A 19263-nucleotide genomic window follows, 5' to 3' on the forward strand; every position below is an offset into this window, starting at 1 on the left:
GGCATCTTATAAGCACAACAGTATTTGGACACTGCCAAAATAACCTTATTTTAAGGATAATTAAAGTTTTTTCTGGCTAAAACTAGAAGTCTCTTTTCAAAACGTAAAAAAACCTGCACAAACCAACAATTAACACACCCCCCCAAAAAAACCACTTTATTCAATTTTTAATGTTTTGTTTTAGTTTTTGAAGTTACTACAAATTATATTAATAGCCTATATTGAGTTCTATTAATTAATTTTTAAAATTTTTTTGGCTTATTATTTCAGCTTTAGGATTCCAGGTGACATTACATTGCTAAAAATGGGATTTTACACAAGTAAATGACAATGCTGCCTTTAACAGTGTCTAACAAACAAGGTGATGCTCACAGTAAAAATCAAAGAAACACAAATCAGCAATATGGAATACAATTTTTTTTTAAAGTAGTTTTCTTTAAATATTTGGTATTTATTTAAATACTTACTTTTAATTATTTTGCTTAAAGTAAAGTAATAACTAATTTAACAATATGACACAATCATAGAATCATAGAATCATAGAATTGGCTGGGTTGGAAGGGACCTCAGAGATCATCGAGTCCAACCCTTGAACCACCGTTGCGGTTGCTAGACCATGGCACTGAGTGCCATATCCAGTCTCTTTTTAAATATCTCCAGGGACAGAGAATCCACTACTTAATCAGTCATCTCTAACAAAGGTTCTCATGATAAAAAAAGATTTTTTTTTTTAAATTGTGACCAAACATAAGTCCAATTTCTAAAAAGACAGCATTATTGTTAATCTGCCTACACTGTCATCTGTGCCTTGCAGGTGAAAATTACGTCTCTGAGAACCAAAACTTATAAAGCTGCTGGCAATCCCTTATCGATTCAGGGAAGTTAAGAAATTATCCCAACAAAATTCTAAAATCAAAATTCAATTTATTTTACTTTATTTTGCAGGCTGGGCAATATTAAAAACACATAGATATAAGGTAATAAGTTAGCAAGAGAAATCTCATATACAGACAATCTTATACACTTCCTGCATTATTATATCATGCCTGGACCAGATTTTCTCAAAATTATTTTTGGCCTGAAACCTAAGTTTCACCGAAAGTTTAAGGGACAACTATAGGATAAGCCTTCTGCTTTATCACTTAAGATGGAACTGATTATTTTGCCAGCCCATGACAACAAACAAGGGAAGAACTTGTTGGTGTTAAGATGTCTACACTTCACTTGAATATGAAATCCATAATAAGAAACGAGCTGTGTATTAAAGGGAATTGTAATACTGTGGATAAAATATCATTTGGAATCAGAACACAAATATCATTTCTCTGAAAACTAGGATGGGTTTGGGGACCAAATGTGATGCCACCTAAGTTTGGGTCTCTTCACAGAAGGGGGCAGAAGTAATGATCAGATTATTCATGTTTCACTCCTTTAAGAAAACTGTTTCCCTGTTCAATTTCTTATAAAGAGTCAAGCAAATGAAACAGCCAAAGGGCAAATTCAGGATGTAAAGCAGAACCCTGGCAGAAACTGGGGCCCTAAATCCAAACCTCCTATAAGGAATTCAGAGTTGAGCAGAAGCCAAAGTCACCAAAACATTACAGCTGCACCTTTGGGTTCTCCAGCCCCACATGCCCCCCGAGAACTGCCCTTGGCATCCCAGAACTTAATCAGTCAGGCTTCCTGCTCACCCCTGAAACTGAGTCACAATCCAGAAATAATGTGCCCTTCAGATAAGCCCCTCTTAGGATGTCAGGCCAAGAGACATTCATCCTCAGAAGTAATACTTAAGGACGTGTTTGTCAGAATGCAGGAACAACTCTGAGCAAGCATAAGCAAGACTGTCATACAATACAAGCTTGTTTCTTTTTATAGAAGATTTGCATCAATACAAAAAAATATTACTTGTACTGATGGCTATAGGGGAAAAATATCCAATGAATAACACCACTACCAAAGCATTTTTTGAATAAATAAAAAAATATTGCATTGTATTAACTACAGTTCCAAATGCAGCACTTGGAGGCAAAGCTAATAGGGATTCAAATTGTTTTGCATGTTTAAGTATTAGCTTCACAAAGGATTAAACTATGCTTCTGACACAACTTACCTGTGACATCAGTTTTGATGTCAGCAAGCTTAAAAAGAGGTGCAACTTGCTCATAATAAATGTGAGTGGCTTCTCTTTTGTGGCTGCTTGGATTAACAAACACTTTTAAGGATTTTGGTCTATCTTGAAAGCCTATAAAGAAAACACAAAACATTTCAGATTATAGACGGCTCAGGTATTTTTACAGATTAAATTTTTAATATTAGACCCAGTACAGTACTTTTAATTGGATAAGTGTTTTTTAATATAGTGTAAAAAAACAATAAAAATCTCCATTTCTTCTTGAATGTGCTCCATTTATCTCAATACTACAGTGCTGATTGCTTTTTTGTGTGCAACTAATAAGCAGGAATTAATCACAGACTAACCAAAACACTGTAGGAAAAAAAGAAGTATAAGCCACAACCTAGTTGAACCCTAGTAGAGGAGCAGGGTGGATGAGGAGAAATTATAAGATTTGACAACAACAACAATAAAAAAACAAATATCACAACATATATTTTTTGGAATTTAATATGAAACACTCTCAGCAGGCAAATGAACTGATACTATAATCCAATACTTTAGGTCTCTGAAACTGCAAATCAAACAGCACAAAGGAAATTCCCTCATTCTGAAAGAGGGCCAAAGAAATACAAAGACATAGAAAATGTCAGTCAGAAATCTGGAAATCATTGTTCATTTTGTCTTTTTAAAAGTCACATTATAGGTCTTCAAATGAACAAACAGAACAAATAATCTTGAGCAATACTGCTGTGCAATTTGTACCTTGTCTTGCACATTGAACTCATGAAGTAATTTATTATTTGGTTTATGGTATTTTTTTTAATAGTAAACAATTCATATTAAAACAGTAGCACTACTTCTCAAGTCCTCTTTTTTAGAATTCCCACAATTGCTATGATTCAGTGAGGTTGGTTTGCTACAAAAAGCAAGTGGCTGCATGAGATACTGCTGTTTCTTTGCTGGTTATTTAGAGTATTTGAACAATTTTGTATTCAGTTAATTAACTTATAAGTTTTCTGTTAGTATCATGTTATACTATTGTTTTCTTTGCTAAATAAAAGCTGGAATATCTGGTGAGCATACTGCTTCCAACATTCAACAACAAAATTAGTAGCAGGCCACAACTCCAAGAGGACCCAAGAGTGACAGCACACAGTCCTGTCCCTTGTAGAGTATTATTTCAATTTTGAGAGCCACATGTACCTTCAGCTGGGATTTCCTGAAGCTCTGTCCACTTACTTTACTTCAATAACTGAACAGGAACAAATCTTCAGAGAAATTATAGCTAGATACTATTTCAATAGCACAGGACAATTATTTAAGCCCTAAAGATTTTTTTTTTCACTTATTTAAACACATCAAAGAGTCTAGAAATGAAAGCTAGCACTTTATTTCATGTTACTAAATCTTAGATTTCTTAAAGGTACCCAAGGAAATTAGTGACTCAGATTATTGCCATAACCTGGAAGGACACAAAAAGATTTTCTAATTTTATTTATGGCAAAGTGTACATGCAGTGCCACGACACTGCATATCATATTAATCCTGATGAATCCTTAATGCCTTATGAAGCCTGGATGTCTTCAGTAATAAGCCTTAGTACCTATATTGAAAAGTATCTCCTTTAAGAATGGGATAACAGGTAAACGGGGAATTTGGTGAGAACAGCAGATGTGCTGAAGGGCATGGCTGCTTTTCACAAGGATCTTCACTGGCTACAAGAAAGGTCTGGCAAAAGCCTCAAGATTTTCAGTTACAACAAACATGAAGCCCAGAACCTGGACCAGAACAACCCTAAAAGTGAAGGCTGGGGACTTACCAATTATATCTCTTTAACAACATCTGAAGTTCCTGATGGACAAGGAGTTAACAAAAGCAAACCGTGTGCCATTGATGCCAGGAAGGCCAAGTGCTCACTGGGTTGCACTGACAGGAGGACAACCAGCAGTTCAAAGTACACTGTGCCCTTGTGTTCAACATGTTTGAGGCTGAATCTCAAAATCTGCATCCACTTTTAGGCCCTGCAGCACAAGACTGAGAAAGTGGAGCAAGCTCAGAGGAGAAATCTGACTACACTGAGGGGCTGGAACAGGACACAAGCAGCAGAGGTAGCTGCCTTGTATAGCCTTGAAAAAACCATCTATCTACCTAAATTCTCTCCTTAAGTATCTACTGTGGGAGTAACAAAGACCACCAAGCCTGACAACACAACACAGACAAGAAATAATGCAGAAAACTTCCTAAAGACTATTAAAACAAATAAGCATAATACAAACATAACAAGAATTATTCAATACACTTAATGGAAGTCCTCTGATATAGTCACAGTCTTTTAGAGGTCATAAAAACATTAAGACCAAAAAAATAACTTATTTGACCTGATATTTTGCTTAAAGTATCAATAGAAATTAAATTTGTAGCTACAAGGATAAGAACTCCTGTTTTGAAAGACGAAATAGTTAGTCACATTCATTAATGTGCTGCTATGTTTTTTATCATCTCTACTGGAACTGTGACCAGCTGGCCCTAAAGCTTCAACTGTCACCAACACCCAAAGCCACAAAAATATGAAGAGTCTTTAAGCAAAGCACACCTTTAAACTTAAATAAAATATATCTGTGTATATAAGTATAATAACACAAAGCAGAAAAAAAGAATAGGAAATAGTCTGTAGAAGCAGAGAAATGTGGTGAAGTGCTATATATATTCTGTTAACCTTGCAAGTTATAGTATTGCTAAACCACCATTAGGATAAAACTGAAGGAGAAAAGAGCAGTTATCAGTACCTCAATTAATTGTTTCTAAGTTTTAGATGAAAAAATTTAAGCCCCATGTAGCAATATGAAGGGGTTTTTTTTAAGTGTAAGCAGGAAAAGAAGACAGGCTTTTTGTTGGTTTGGGGTTTTTACCAAAAATTAATTCACTAAATTATTCTAAAGCAGGAAGTGTATTTATGGTCATCTGTATTAGGCTATTGTTGAAAAGTAGATCAGAGTTAATATATAAATCCTAGTGAGATTTTTCAAGAACTAAATGAATTCACTGGGTAGAAGTGTTAGGATATTCTCTTTCTGATAAGCTTTTTTATTTACAGAAATAGGTATTATAAACAAGGCATTTGTGCAGACACAAGGCACACAACAAATGTGGTTTTTCTGATGCCAGATGATTGCCAACTGCCATGAGAGGATGATGCCCATCAAAACTGATCACTCCCAGTATTCACTGCACATCTTGCAACACATCAAACAAAGTTGAGGAATATGCAGTAAGGGTAAAAAATAAAACTTTCGTGCAATTGTGTCGTGAAACTTCTTTGAAAAGATTCTTAAACCATAATAATATTTTCGTTTTCTTTGAGCAACATCTGCAAGAATGAATTAATCTCATTTACTACAGACTGCAGCTGATTTCAGTCTGTCAGCCTTTTGGTGCTCTGACTGGTATTCTGTTACTGCTTCTTGTGGCTGCTCCATTTGAAACGACCCAGCAGCCTAAAGCAGGAGGGCCAACTGTTCCTCTAGTCCTGACAAATGTGCTAATATGCACTAGTTTAAACTTGATCTATCAAGTGAATCAGTGAACCATGAAGGGTGGTGGGTCAATCAGGGTGCTCTGAAAACAAAGGCTCCCAGGGCAGCAGAGACGCTGTGCTCAGACACACATCTGTGCTGTGTTCAGTTCCTACCTTTATGAAAATGGGCTTCTGTTACAAAAGTTAAGAGCCTGGAATTCTGTCATTGCTACATGCATTTATAAATACTTTATACAACGGTAAGAATATTACACAGGAGGAAAACTAATAACATGGGAGAGATTTGCTGATGTAGCTATGGAGACACCACTGTTAATATTAACTAACCAAAGTTAATGTTTAACATTAATGGTCTAATTAAAACTTCATGCATGAAGTTTCAGACGTTCGTATCAAATCCCACTTGAAGAGATTCTATAGAATAATAGATAAAAAAATGTAGTGCCTGCATTTTTTAACTCTTATCATTTTTTCTTAACTGTATTTATTTTCTTCTTATATTTTACAGAGCTTTTCAGTAAAAGTTTTTCAAAATAACTTAATAAAAATAAGAAGTCTTATCTTGCTACAGAAATTCAAATTAATGGGTAAGCAGTGATAATTATGCATTTTTTCTCATTTCTGGGGCTATCTTAACTCTTCAAATAACACTGAGCCTTTGCATGTTCAAAGGATTCTATATTAAGCAGTGCATTTCACCAACACAGTACGTCCACTGCACATGTGAATAAATCCAGTATAAAAAGATGTGATGTATAAATGAAAATCACCAAGAGCCAGGTGCACAGTAGGTCTGACATGAGATCAACAGCACACTAGAACCTGTGTTCTCACCTAAATGATGACCTTCATAAAAAATTATAGCCTGGTTAGGACTGCAGTTGAAGTACTCTGGAAGCAAATTCAAAGCAACAGTGCAGTTAAGAATGATCATGAGACAACATGCAAGAACCATTCATGTCAGACACAAAATGCACAGCGAGAGGGAAACTGTTCATGGGTTTTCAAAAAAAAATTAAATCTTCATTAGAACAAATCTCCAAACTGTAGTTCATATCATCACTGATGATTTTGCTATTGTTGTTTCTTAATTAACATAGACATACAAATATCCAAAAACCTGTCCAAAGAGGGAACAAATAGAAATTGCATTTGTTTTTAAAGGAGACACCTTTTCATAATATCTGCCATTCTGACAAATGAAGGTGCCTGTTCACTGACAGCCACAGCCAAACATATCTATACTCTACTTGGCTAAAGCACCTGCTTTTAATTTGCTCCAGCCTAGAAGCAATAAAAATACTTTCAAGTAGATGATGCAGCAGTTAACAAAAATTTACTTTGTGATCAAATATATTATAAAAAAAAAAAATTACACTTAAATTTTGCCTATTTTAGAAATGTGACATTTTAACTTTACTTTATTTGAAAATGTAACAGTTTGCAAGGGATCCAAAAAGAAGCCAATCTGAGGTCATTGACAAAGATGCCACAAGCACTATTAGGAAAATAAGCTGTAGCAAACACTATGAAAAGTCATCGCTGTTTCAAACAGCAGCCTATCAATGTGCCTTCTGAGATTTCAGTTACTGAGGCACCAACAGAATTTATCTGCATTTTCTACTTTTAGTCCAGACTTGAATCCCACTGGGAAATTCCTGCCAATGCTTGGTACATTTTAAAAAAGAAAACTTTTGTTTCCAAACTATACCATTACTATATCATCACTGTTTGAATTACCAGTAATGTGCCTCTGCCACACTGAATGAAAAATGCTGCTGCTGCTTTTTTGCTGATTTTCAGGATAGAAAGGTAGTTTGAACATTCACTCAGACTTCAAAATTGTAACAGTGTAAAAACTACTTTTACTGTTATTACAGAACTTAAAACAATATACTCAGTAGTAAATTATATTTTGGGCGTTGTGTTTATTTCCTGCTCCCTCCCTGGCCCTCCCCTCCCCCTCCCTGAGTCCTGATTATTCCTGAACTAAAGGAAAGGAGAAAAATGCACTAATCAGAGATGAAGAAAAACCTGTGCAAGGTTTAAGCTTCTGGAGAAAGACTGAAGCTGAAGAAAAGCCTCGAAACAGCATCATTGCACAGAATGCTTTTGTCAGGTTCAGGTGGCTTCCAGTTACAAAGCTCTAAAGCAGAGACTTCACCTCCAAGTCAGGCAACCTGAGCAAGAGATACTGCAGCTTTTTTCTGTGAACATATGGTATCGCTGCTTCTGATGGATGGAGGGTAATCTGGGAACAAAACAGACATTTGCTCCTTATGCAAATGTCCTTGCCTTTATGGGGAGCTGGAGATTGGCAAGAATCTTGGCACTTCTGCAGATTTAGATATTTCATGATAAAGTCTTTCAAAAGGGGGTAAGGGAAGGCACTATTTAATACATGGTTTTAATTGGGAAAATCCAAAGCCTATTGTAAAAGCAAACTATACAAGAATGCACTGTTAATAACTTGGATGATTTTACCTTCTCTCACAGCAGCTTTTGACAGTCACTTTACTAGAAGAACACTAGAAGTACACTATATAAATCACTGTTGAAAGTGTTGCTACCAACTCTACAGATGTGTAAGATTTGAATTCTGTTATTTGGCTCAGTATTAGCAAATCAGCTGCAGTTTTAATAGTTTATTTCAAGATGGCTTGTTTTCCTTCTGTAAACAAACTTGTTTGCTATACACTGAAAACAGACAATTTGAAGCTAAACCAGAGTTTGATTTGTGGGTTTTTTGTTGTTTCGTTGTTTTGTTTTTTTTTAAATCACAGGTGTGCTGTATTCCATGCCTTTTCAACATATATGGCATTAAATTACAATGAAAGGCTGTGGCTTGTTGTTTTTAACCCTAAATGGTATTTTTTTCTTAAATTTGATACAGCTTCCATGAAAAAAAAATGCAACTAACATGGGTTAAACAAAGCCCCCTGAAACTGGCATTCACTCAGGCAAACAAAGATAGATTTAAAATAAAGAATTGCTTATCATCACTATCTAGCATTAATATATATATTTTCTATCAGATTACATAGAGTCTGCAGAACCTTAAGAGCACTTCCACCTGTGAATTTATGAATAGCAAAGCCTCTCCCATTATCTCTAAAGAATCTCTGGGTCTCAAGTGGAAGCTGCTGAACAGTCACCAACAACTGTGGGATCATCAGATGTGCTGCAATTCCTACTGAAAATGTCAATAACATTTTATTTCTTTAAGAAAAAGATTTTCCAGAAGACTTCAGTCAGAATACAGCTACTGAAGTAGCTTCCAAAACACTTCAAAAAACCAGCATGAATTTGCTTAATTTTTACAAAAGTATTACTCAACTATTGTCACTTTCCTCAGTTTTACAGTTCACCATGAAAACTTCAGTAGTACTCATTTTCCAGCAGCAATACTCATGTTTGTGTGTTTTAATTTCCACAGGCAAAATGTTTTTCTAAACTTTACTCAACCCTATGTATTGCCAGAATTAACAAGGATGAAATAATTACATCACCAAGAATTCAGTGCTTACCATTCAGAATTTCCTTTAGCTGTCTAAACCATAAATGACAATGATCTTCACTTAAGTTATTTAAATGGATAGCACAGTCTGTTAGTTTATTCTCTCCTTTATTTATGCACTTAAAAATGGTGATGCCCAATAAAGTACCACCTTTCTTCTGCCCTACGAAACGACGACGTTTCAGTTTTACAGAAAATACATCTTTCAGTTCAGTCATCTCTTCTTGGGCCTGTAAAACCAGACTGGAATCACCTGTAGGGAAAAAAAAAAAAAAAAAAAAAAAAAAAGAAGTATTATCAGTATCATTAGAAGCAATATTTTAAAAATATTTTTACATATTCATCTCTAGCTTCACTTTTAGCATCTGCTCATGCCTATATTGAAACTTACTGTATATAAATTGCCTCAGTCACTACTTTTATATTTTACCAACTTCCTGTTGTTTAGGTTGTCTAGGTTGGGTATCCAGCTATACCAATACCACCACTTCAAAGAGGTTACTTAATCCCAAGGAAATAGAATTGAAGTCTCTAAGAAGAGTGAACCACTTTTTTTTTCTTTATTTTGTAGTTGCATTCAAAAAGCAAATTAATCATTACATTTTTCTTAACCACAAGAATCATAGCCGTTGTACTCTCCCAAACCATGGATCAGAAAAGGTTCTATGACCCAAGCTGTCTCTATGCTCAAAGTATTTTTTCATTTGTTTTTTGGCTTCAGAGACATATCAGAAAATAGTTAAGCAAAAGAAGGCAAACAGAAAGCCTATCACCCATCATTTTTTGAGTTATGAATTTACATTAGAAGACATGTAAAAGAAAAACAGTTTCATAAGTTCTTGTGAGAGTTCAAGACCCCCAGGGGAGATCTGTTCTATCCTGGAACACTAAGGGGGGAGGATTTCTTATCTTGGGGCTGTTAAGTACACGGACACTGTGGGTGCAGACACTTCAGTGACATTAGTTCTAAATGTCTTTTGGAAATGTACCAACAGAACCGCTGTGGTACAAGCTTCTTTTTCTGCTCCCTTGAGCTGTAAAACACCTGATTCCTCAAACACCAGGTCAAATACACAGACTGAAGGAAAAATGTCCCCATCCCTGTAGGTGTCAGATACTCTGGACATGAAAGACAAAAGCTTCCATGATTCCTTTGGAATCACAGCAGATCAAATCATTAGACCCTTTACAGCCCAAGGCAAAAAAAGCTAAAAACCAGAAACCTTCTCCAAATCTACACTCCAGCTCAATGTAGAGGTTTCTCAATGACAAAAGTCAAAATAGATTCTGTTGGATGAGTATTTGCTGCAGGCTGTTCTGAAGTGCCAGGGAGAAGACCCAAAAGATTCACTCCAGTTTTCTGCCTGGAGAACTGGACAGCACTGCAAATGGGAGACTGCAAAACCAAACAACTACCAGCAACCTCATTACACCACATGAAGCTGAGGGCTTCCAAAAGTTGTACTTTTTCTGAGCAGAAACAAGACTCTTACAACAGTTTGCCACTGGCATTTCTCACAATAATTTCTTTATCAAGGCCATGCACTGATCATCATTCCATCCCAAAATCCTGGAACATTGCACTGCAGCAATGCTAGCACAGCTGAGGTCACTACTACCTCTCCTGACAATTCTCAATACACCCATTTTTTCCTGTTCTGTACCAGATCACCTACTGCAGATAGCTGCATGAACTTACTATCCTTCTACCTATTTTCCAACTTGTTATGTTTCACCATCTTAATTTCTCCATGTCACCTACAAAGGCATAATACTGGCCTAAAAATATGTCCACAGTCAGCAGGAATACTGCGACAAGTTAATGTTTGTGTGCACTGAGAAACAAAACAACAAAAGCAAAGAGTTTTGCAGGAGTCCACAGCAAATAAGCAGGAGAAAACTCACCAAACAACAGAAAACAAAACAAAGGTTTAAGTACTTCCTGTAAAAGCATTTTCTGTAAGTATGCTGAGTGAAACTAAGGAAAAAAAAATTGTATGATTCCATTTGAACTGTGATTTTGCATAAAATCAAAGCATGAGTGGACATCATACAAGGAACCTTAATATTAACATTACCAAATACGAGAGACTGATTTTTTTACAGATTTTGTGTTGCTCTTCTGAAACATTTGGGGGTAAATTCTAACGCTATGCACGTGCTTCAGAAATTAGCCTATTTGTTCTGCATAAATTTATTCCTCCTCTAGCTTTCATAGAACATTATTTCGTCATAAGCCAGGTAAGGTTTATCTTGTCTATTCTTTTCATGCTACTATTATTTCAGCTACATTTATACTTGCTTATACATCTTCCTGTTACTCTGTAGTGGTCAGATTCTTGTGTTGCTCAGATAATTGTCAAAACTCAGGAAAATAATACATTCTTACTAGGCAGCACTACACCTTCAAAAGTAGTATTTGATTCTAGCTGTTCTACTGGAACACATTTCCAGATACAGCTTGGAGAAGTATATATATGCATTTATTGAAAGAGCTAGTAGAACTAGGACAGATGATTTCTGCTAATATTGAAAAGAAATCTGGATAAAAGTCCCTTGGCATATTCTATCATTTTCATCGTCCTTTCTTACTGAAAACAAGTTTATCACAAGTGTACTATGATGTTATAAAACAATTCAGATAAAGAAATTAGCTATATTTATCAAATAATTCTAGTATGTGGCAACAACCAAGTTTACTTTAAAAATAAGGTACAGATTAGACAAAGATGGATTTGGGATGGATGGATTAGACACTTTTTTAAAGTTAAAAAAAACTATTGGTTCATTAGTTTCATACTGGCTACTGCTAGCTGTTTCAGGACATTAACTGTCCTCTCACATTACTTAGAAAGATATTTGGTACCATCTGTTCTTGCAAGAGATTTAGGTATACATCTATTATATATCATGCTATTTATTTAATTCACTACCCACTTCCCATTGTTGTATCTTCTGAAAAAAAAAAAAAAAGTCAATTTAATTATAAGGACTAAAGATAATCTCTTCTACTAGGCTGCTCTGTCATCATGAGAGCAGAGAGGGAACCTGTATAAAGTAGGTTACAGGCGTTAGAAGAGTAAAACCAACAGCACTTCACATTTAACGAAGATCTCACAAAAACAGAATATATGGTACTTAAAAAAAAATTACTATAAGCCAAGAGCTTGTCTAAATCAATCTCAGCACATCTGTCTGATGTAGAGCGTAAACAGGATTAGAGTTGGATTTATCTGCTTGACGCTAATTGTACTCACAGTTTCTGCACATGTCCACTTTTTTTTTTTTTTTTCCAAAGACAGCATGAAAAAAAGCTTGCCTGGATATATGAATTTCTAGGAAGTTTAATGTCCCTATTTATCCTCTCACTGATTTCAAGCAATGAGACTATCCCACATTTTTCCTATTTATGGTAGTCGAATACCTTATCTAATAAAAAGTTATGTCTAAATACACCACACTGCACTAAATCAAAGGGTGAGAGACTAATACACTCAAATACAATTTAATTGTAAATAGAAAACCAAATTTTAATTAGTTAAGAGTGTTAAGCCAGGCTTTAAACAAATAGATTATCTCGTGTTTACAGCAAGGTTGATGAAAACATACAAAGAAAAAAGCAGTACCACAGAAAAATAGAATAGCTTGTAAAGAGAAGTGAGTGGTCTTAAAATACAGACATGAACACTTAACAAAAAACCACTTACTGGACTGTTTCTCTACCACAAAGGTGCAACATTGAGAAGTGGCATTTGAGGACTTAATAACCATAAAAAATAAGTGGCATATATGGAAATTGGTAGAAAATACATATGAAATGTGGCTGAATAACTCAGGAATAAGAATTGGACACAAAAGTAGCTGTGGTTTTGTCCCTTTTTCATAAATTCTTCCTATGACCTCTGGCAAGACACCTACCTCCACTTAACTACATTTAATAGATAAATTTCTTACACATTTTAGGCTCTCTGTCCTATCACACTCAACAGTTTATCTCATTAATAGTTATTGCTATAGCTCCGCACAGTGTAACATAATAGATATAATTAGAAATAAAAATCTGTAAGACTATACCAAAGAAAGTACAGTGAGCAGCAGCAGGTGTTATACAACTGATTATGGATCATCCTATACTGTATGAACACAATTTTCCAAATAACCTTTCAGCATATATATATATAATATGACTGTTAATATAAAAGCAATCAGGAGATAAATCAAATGAAAAAATGAAATAAGTTTTGACAATGTCTAAAAATGTAGGCTTAGAAACATTTAAAATTAATACAATAATGCCTCATGCATATAAACCAGCAACTATTAACTCACTATTAAGCTAATATCTCCCTTATTGTAGCCTGCAAAGCATAAGTATCATCCAAATGATATATAAAAGCTCACCAGGTTTTAGCTACAACTTTTATTAAGAAGGATGGCAATGAGGAATATAAAGGAGTAAGTATGATCATTATTGCCAGAAGAGCTGAGAATCACTTTGTAGCTCATCAGGCTGTTTAACATTAATTCACAGACTCTCAACACGAGACAGAAAAACTGTTTGCAGAACATCTGAATTTTCAAGTTGGCTTCTCTTTAATTTTTATTTCAAAAAGACAGGCCATGCAACACCTTTAGCAAAATTTGATGCTATGCTTCTTACTGTTTTCTGCAAGCAGAGAACACAATATTGCATTTTCTGCTTACAAAGAGTATCAACCAGTAAGATGAGAAGAAGGTGGCATAGAGAGGACCAGGTTGGTGAGGGGCTGTTTTTTCTTTGAAGATTACCTTTACACCACTCTATTCCTTTAAATGGTGTTGGATGAGAAGCACAATGCAATAAAAGGCCCTAGTGTGCAAAAATGTTTCTCAGGAGCAGCAAGGAGTTCAAAAAGTACTAAAAGTATGAAGCTCAGTTCCTCCAGAGCTAAAGAGTAAAAGCAGGGTGTTAACTAACTTCATCTTTTAATGGAAGCTATTCACTTCCAGAAACAGCTGTATTCCTTCAGGGCAGAAAACTGAGCTTAAAAACACCTGTCAGGAATACAACTAATTTTTATTCTCCTCCTCTAGAGAGTCTGAGGCTGAAGGGATGTATTTTGCCAAGTCAATGCAACACCCTGCTGCCAGCTCCTCTTCCAATACAGACACCAACCTGCACTCACCTGCCATGGCTGTGTAGTTCAGCCCCTTCCCTTATGTCTGGCATTTGGCAAAACCAAGGCACGTCAATTCAGCTCCCTAAAGTAGCATAGATTGACCACTTTGATTTTATTTTTGTGTTGGCATAGCCTTCTGACAGGTGTTTAATAGTTCAATACAAGTCCTACAAACCCAGAGATGCTTAAAAAGTTGTAAGAAAATACACAGCAGGGAAAAGGAAAGAACTGGGACTCTCTCCTTTCATCAGCAGGAAGTCAACATGGACTGAGCCAATCTGCTGTGCATTCTCACTTCCAATTGCTAACTCCCAAAAGATCACACACAGATCAACAAGAATCAACAAGAACTGGGAAAGATGCAAAATGATTTTTCTTAGTTTTAAAACTCTATTTGCATCTTATCAATTAAAAGAATTTTTAAAAGTCTCAGGATAAAACTTCAGTTTATAAACCTATTACCCTAAGTTAGTTTTGCTGAATAAGACATAACACCCTATTTAAATAGAGCAGTAAAAAGCACTATGGCTTAGAAAAGTTTGATTTTAAAGTACTATCATAGAAAGCTATCTCTAAAAACATGAGTATTATAAAGAATAATTGTTATACTAAAAAAATAATATTCTTGAACAAATGCATAGCTCAGGCTTCCAATTTTCAACTCAGACTCAGCCCAAAAAGGATTAAAGTGAGAGAATTTTTAAATGCAAATGCCAGCTCACGAGATAAAGGCTTATACTAGATAGTAGAAATTATATAATTACATTTCTAAGCTTAGCAAATCTTACAGCAAATTAAAAAACATAAAGAAGGCAACGTCATAGAACAATATAAACCAGCTCTAACAGTCTTATGGAATTTTCAATTAATTCCATGAGAAGTGCAAAGTTTTTTCATTCTTTACTCAGATTATTTCTTGACAATCTTACTATATTATAGCATGAGGACACACATCTAAAACTGCACCCTCCTACTTTCACTCTCCCCTTTTCTCTATCTCCATGTTTTAATCTGCTCTTTCCTCCCAAGACCCCTTGACCAGGTGATTTAAATCCTTTCCCTCCACCTTTTAAAAATTAATCCTCATTCTTCTGAACATCCTTGTCAAACCTAGAGCAGTGCTGCAGATATTTGCCCCTCTACTCAGCACCACATCATCACAGGAACTGCAGGAGGAGCAGCTTCTGGAGGTATTTGCTGTAGTCCTTGAGGTCCTGAGTTACACCATGTGCAAGGTCTTAAAATTTGAGTAAGTTTCACTACACCTTTAAAAGATGGAAATAGGCAAATTTCTGACAAAATCAACAAACAACAACAAAAAAACCCAACCCAAACAACAGCAAATGAAAAAACCCCAACCACTGCCAAACTGCCTAGTTCTAGCTGGACCAAAATGAAAGGTGATGCTGGCAACCAGCAAAACAAAGTGGAAACAGTTGAATTAATCCCACAGCATACAGGCAGAGTTTAGTTTAGTTCAGTTCAGAGGTTGTCTTTGCTGGAGCTGACTCCTCTTGGAGAGGAGCCAGACCTGAGGAATTCCCCACTGAGCACAACCAGATCTCAAGAGTGACACTTGCACCCAGCATCCTGGGTCTCTGTGATGCCCAGCAGGTGATAGGCATGGCCCATCTTATTGTAATGAGTCTCATTAGATATCTGTCTTTCATTAACATCTTGTCCCATCTCTGTTTCAGACCTTGCTTATTAATTACAGGCTAAAGGCAGAACTTGGTCAGGAAAACATATCCAAACAGGTAGTTTGAAAAGCAGCCCAACAGTTTTTTGAATAAACACCTCCGTACCAAAGCATGATTAAAGTTTAGCACAAAGTTTAACACTGTTTCAGACAAAAAGAGTCACTTCAGGAAAAACTGCCCCTTCATTCTCCAACAAAGAATTTGAGGGAGATTAAGAAATTAAAAAGACCCCCACACATCAACAAAACAATCTACAGTGAATAATGCTGTACAGAACAAGCCTAGCTGAAAGGAAGCAAGGCAGACGACAGCAAGAGATTCTGAACAGGAAGCATTCAAGAGGATGAATGCAGCAAAGACTTTGCTTTTCATTAGTTACATTTTCTCATTAACACCAGACCAAGAAGGAGGTCACTGAAAATAAACTTGCTATAGAAAACTTTACGTTTTATGTTAAAATCATGACCCACATCCAGATTAACTTCATATTATGACTGGAAAAGTAGCAGCAAACCTTTAATTAAATGACAAAAATTTTCAAGCTTTTCCTGCAATAAGTGAAAGGAGTCACATAACAAACTTTGATTAACAACACAGTAACAAACATCAGAAACTTCCATCATTTTCTAAAGCCTCTGCAAACACAAGCATCTGAATAAATTTCTAGTCTTACACAGACCAACAGTACAGCCATCATATAATGGAATTCATTAAAAGTGAGAAATTTCAAAAATAAAACAGAAGGCTGAGATCTAATGGCTTCTATGGTTTAATACAATGGGCTAGTGGAGCTGAAAGCTACTAAAAAATCCCCAAAGAGGAAATATGAACTTAATTTTTACATTTTTTGAAAAAATCTTACACGCATACACTGTTTCATACCTACTAGTTTGTGTTGTAATCACAGTTATTACTTCTGTCATTTCAGAAAATAAGGGGGAGTGGGGAATCAAAATTGCATGTTATGGCCACGTGACTGCGTTTCAGTAGCTACAACTTAATAATTAGTTTTACTTGAACTCTAATTAGTACTAGATTTGCTTCAACCTCAAATAAAGATTTACAAACCACTCATAGTGCTAAATATCAGAGTCCCAGGCAATTCAACATGCTTCAAATATCTAAATCCAATTTTCTGGAAAAGATTTTCAAGCCAACATTTTATTCAGGAGAAAAAGAACAGACACATTCTGTTCTAAACACATGACAATTTCCTTCCCTAAGCCATTGGTAATTCACATCTATTAGTAATTTGTGCTTCACATTTTGAAGTGTAGATACCAGCTGCTAGATAAGCTCATCCATGTACTTCTCATTGATCAAAAGCTATCTTTGGCTTTATCCTCATTGATCTTTGCTCTATTTTTTAAGGAGCTTTCTCCATAAACTCAACCATCCTTTAGATCATTCTGTTTGCACCCTCTACACCAGCCCAAGGGTAAGAGATGGCAACAGCACCACCAGAATCCTCTAAGAAGCATACAACCCTCCCCTTGCCCCAGCACTCTTCAACTCAGTAACCACATAGGAAGAAGAAGGATGTAAGCCACACAACTTTGCCTGCAGGGATGGATTAATCCTATTTTGTTCATATGCACCACACTTAAAAGACATGTACACACAGACTTAAAAGAAAAGCAATCAAAAACTCTTCAGAATTTTATTAGATGATCTTTATAATCTACAAGAGCTTTTTTTCTCTCCTACCTCTTTGGTGAGCTGTTCATATTTCTCTACCCTTGTAAAATATTTCAAAATATTAAAAATATACTTTATATTATATGATACAGGTATAGTAGAAAAATTATGTAGAACATAATGCAAAAGTGAAGGTATATTTAGCCAGTTTTGCAGTATACAAATTAGCCATTCATATAAAGAGAAAGCTTACAGTATGCAATATTCCAAAAGCTTTTTGCTTTTGCAATTATTGTTATATGGAATTGACTACATTTGCAGTGAAGCATAACCCTGTGACTAAGGAAATTACATTCTTTGACTTTCGTTAATTTAAAAAAATTGTTTGTAGCTTAACACTATGACAAAGCTCTCACAAAAGATTTGATACCAATATGATGTGACACAACTGAACCAAACCTTAATTTCACTCACAGTGAGAAATCACAGGATTAAGTAACACTGTGCAGTCTTTCAGAAAAGTTTATTGCTTCCAGATGGATGCAAGTTCCCTTTCAGCACTGGTTGTATCTTCTGTACACAGGGTGCCAATGTTGCTATAAATATAGACAAAAGCAGTTATAAAGATAAATTATTAAAATATTGACATAAACAGGGTCATAGAGTCTCTCTGCAGAGGACAACTGCATTAAGGGATGTGTGTGTATCTCATGTGTTCAATACAAAAACATACATACACCCTTTTTAGAAATCACAGCCTGCATATGAACAAGCACAAATTTACAAGGTGTCCATAAAATGTTCTAATTCTAACTGTTTGCTCTTTGCCCCATGTTGTGTAGTGCCATGTGTTTCACTGCATGGTGCACACAACCAGGATGTCCACCTGTGCCCATGGATCTGCACAGCAAGCCAAGTATAAGCTGACTTCATTTAGCAGCAGAACAGTTGAATACACACAGAGAAATAAAACTAAAATTGTAAATAATAAATGTCTTTAAGCTAATTCACATCTCAAACCATGTCCGTAAGACACGCAGATTTGTGTAGCAACAGTTCTACAAAATGTCTCCTAGCAAAAATAATTCTGGGGAATATCTGATGAGACGCTAAGAAAAATACATATAATGCTACTTTGGAAATCAAAGTACACTCAAAATTACCATGTAAAGCCAGTAGTTTCAGTTATTTTAATATTCTATGTTGTTATTCAGGTCAGGAATTATAAGAATAAAAGGTAATGAGTAATTCAAAACACATTATTTGAAATTTTCATGATATTCTCAAGAATCAAAATATCTCCATCTGGTTCTTTATTTGTGTAATAACCAGTGCATCAGGCAGAGTAAATAACTGAATTTTAAAGAACATGCAGAATCCACGAAATGCTTTACAAGTATTCAATACCATGAAATTAAAAACTAACTATCAGCATAGGAATAGCTTTCATTTTTACATCAAACTAAGCAATATACTGTGTTACATACAGAAACCTACTTATTCTCTGAGAGGTACAGCAGCTTCATCAAAATGGAGCCACTAGTCAAAAAACTGTCAACAAAAAACCTATGCCAAAGTGATGTCTGCTCTTCATCCTT

General features: G+C 35.4%; 1 protein-coding gene across 1 annotated transcript in view; it reads right to left on the bottom strand.

Annotated features, from left to right (window-relative positions):
* CERKL (ceramide kinase like) overlaps nucleotides 1-19263 on the bottom strand; it is a 49562-nt gene that overhangs the window by 18244 nt on the left and 12055 nt on the right. The window contains exons 2-3 of the mRNA XM_030454448.1: nucleotides 9179-9421; nucleotides 2111-2242 (exon numbers count right to left, since the gene is read on the bottom strand). Of these exons, the coding sequence (XP_030310308.1) occupies nucleotides 2111-2242; nucleotides 9179-9421 (375 nt within the window). The remainder of the gene's footprint in view (nucleotides 1-2110; nucleotides 2243-9178; nucleotides 9422-19263) is intronic.

Source organism: Calypte anna, chromosome 7 (genome assembly GCF_003957555.1).
Source record: "Calypte anna isolate BGI_N300 chromosome 7, bCalAnn1_v1.p, whole genome shotgun sequence".
Lineage (NCBI taxonomy): Eukaryota > Metazoa > Chordata > Aves > Apodiformes > Trochilidae > Calypte > Calypte anna.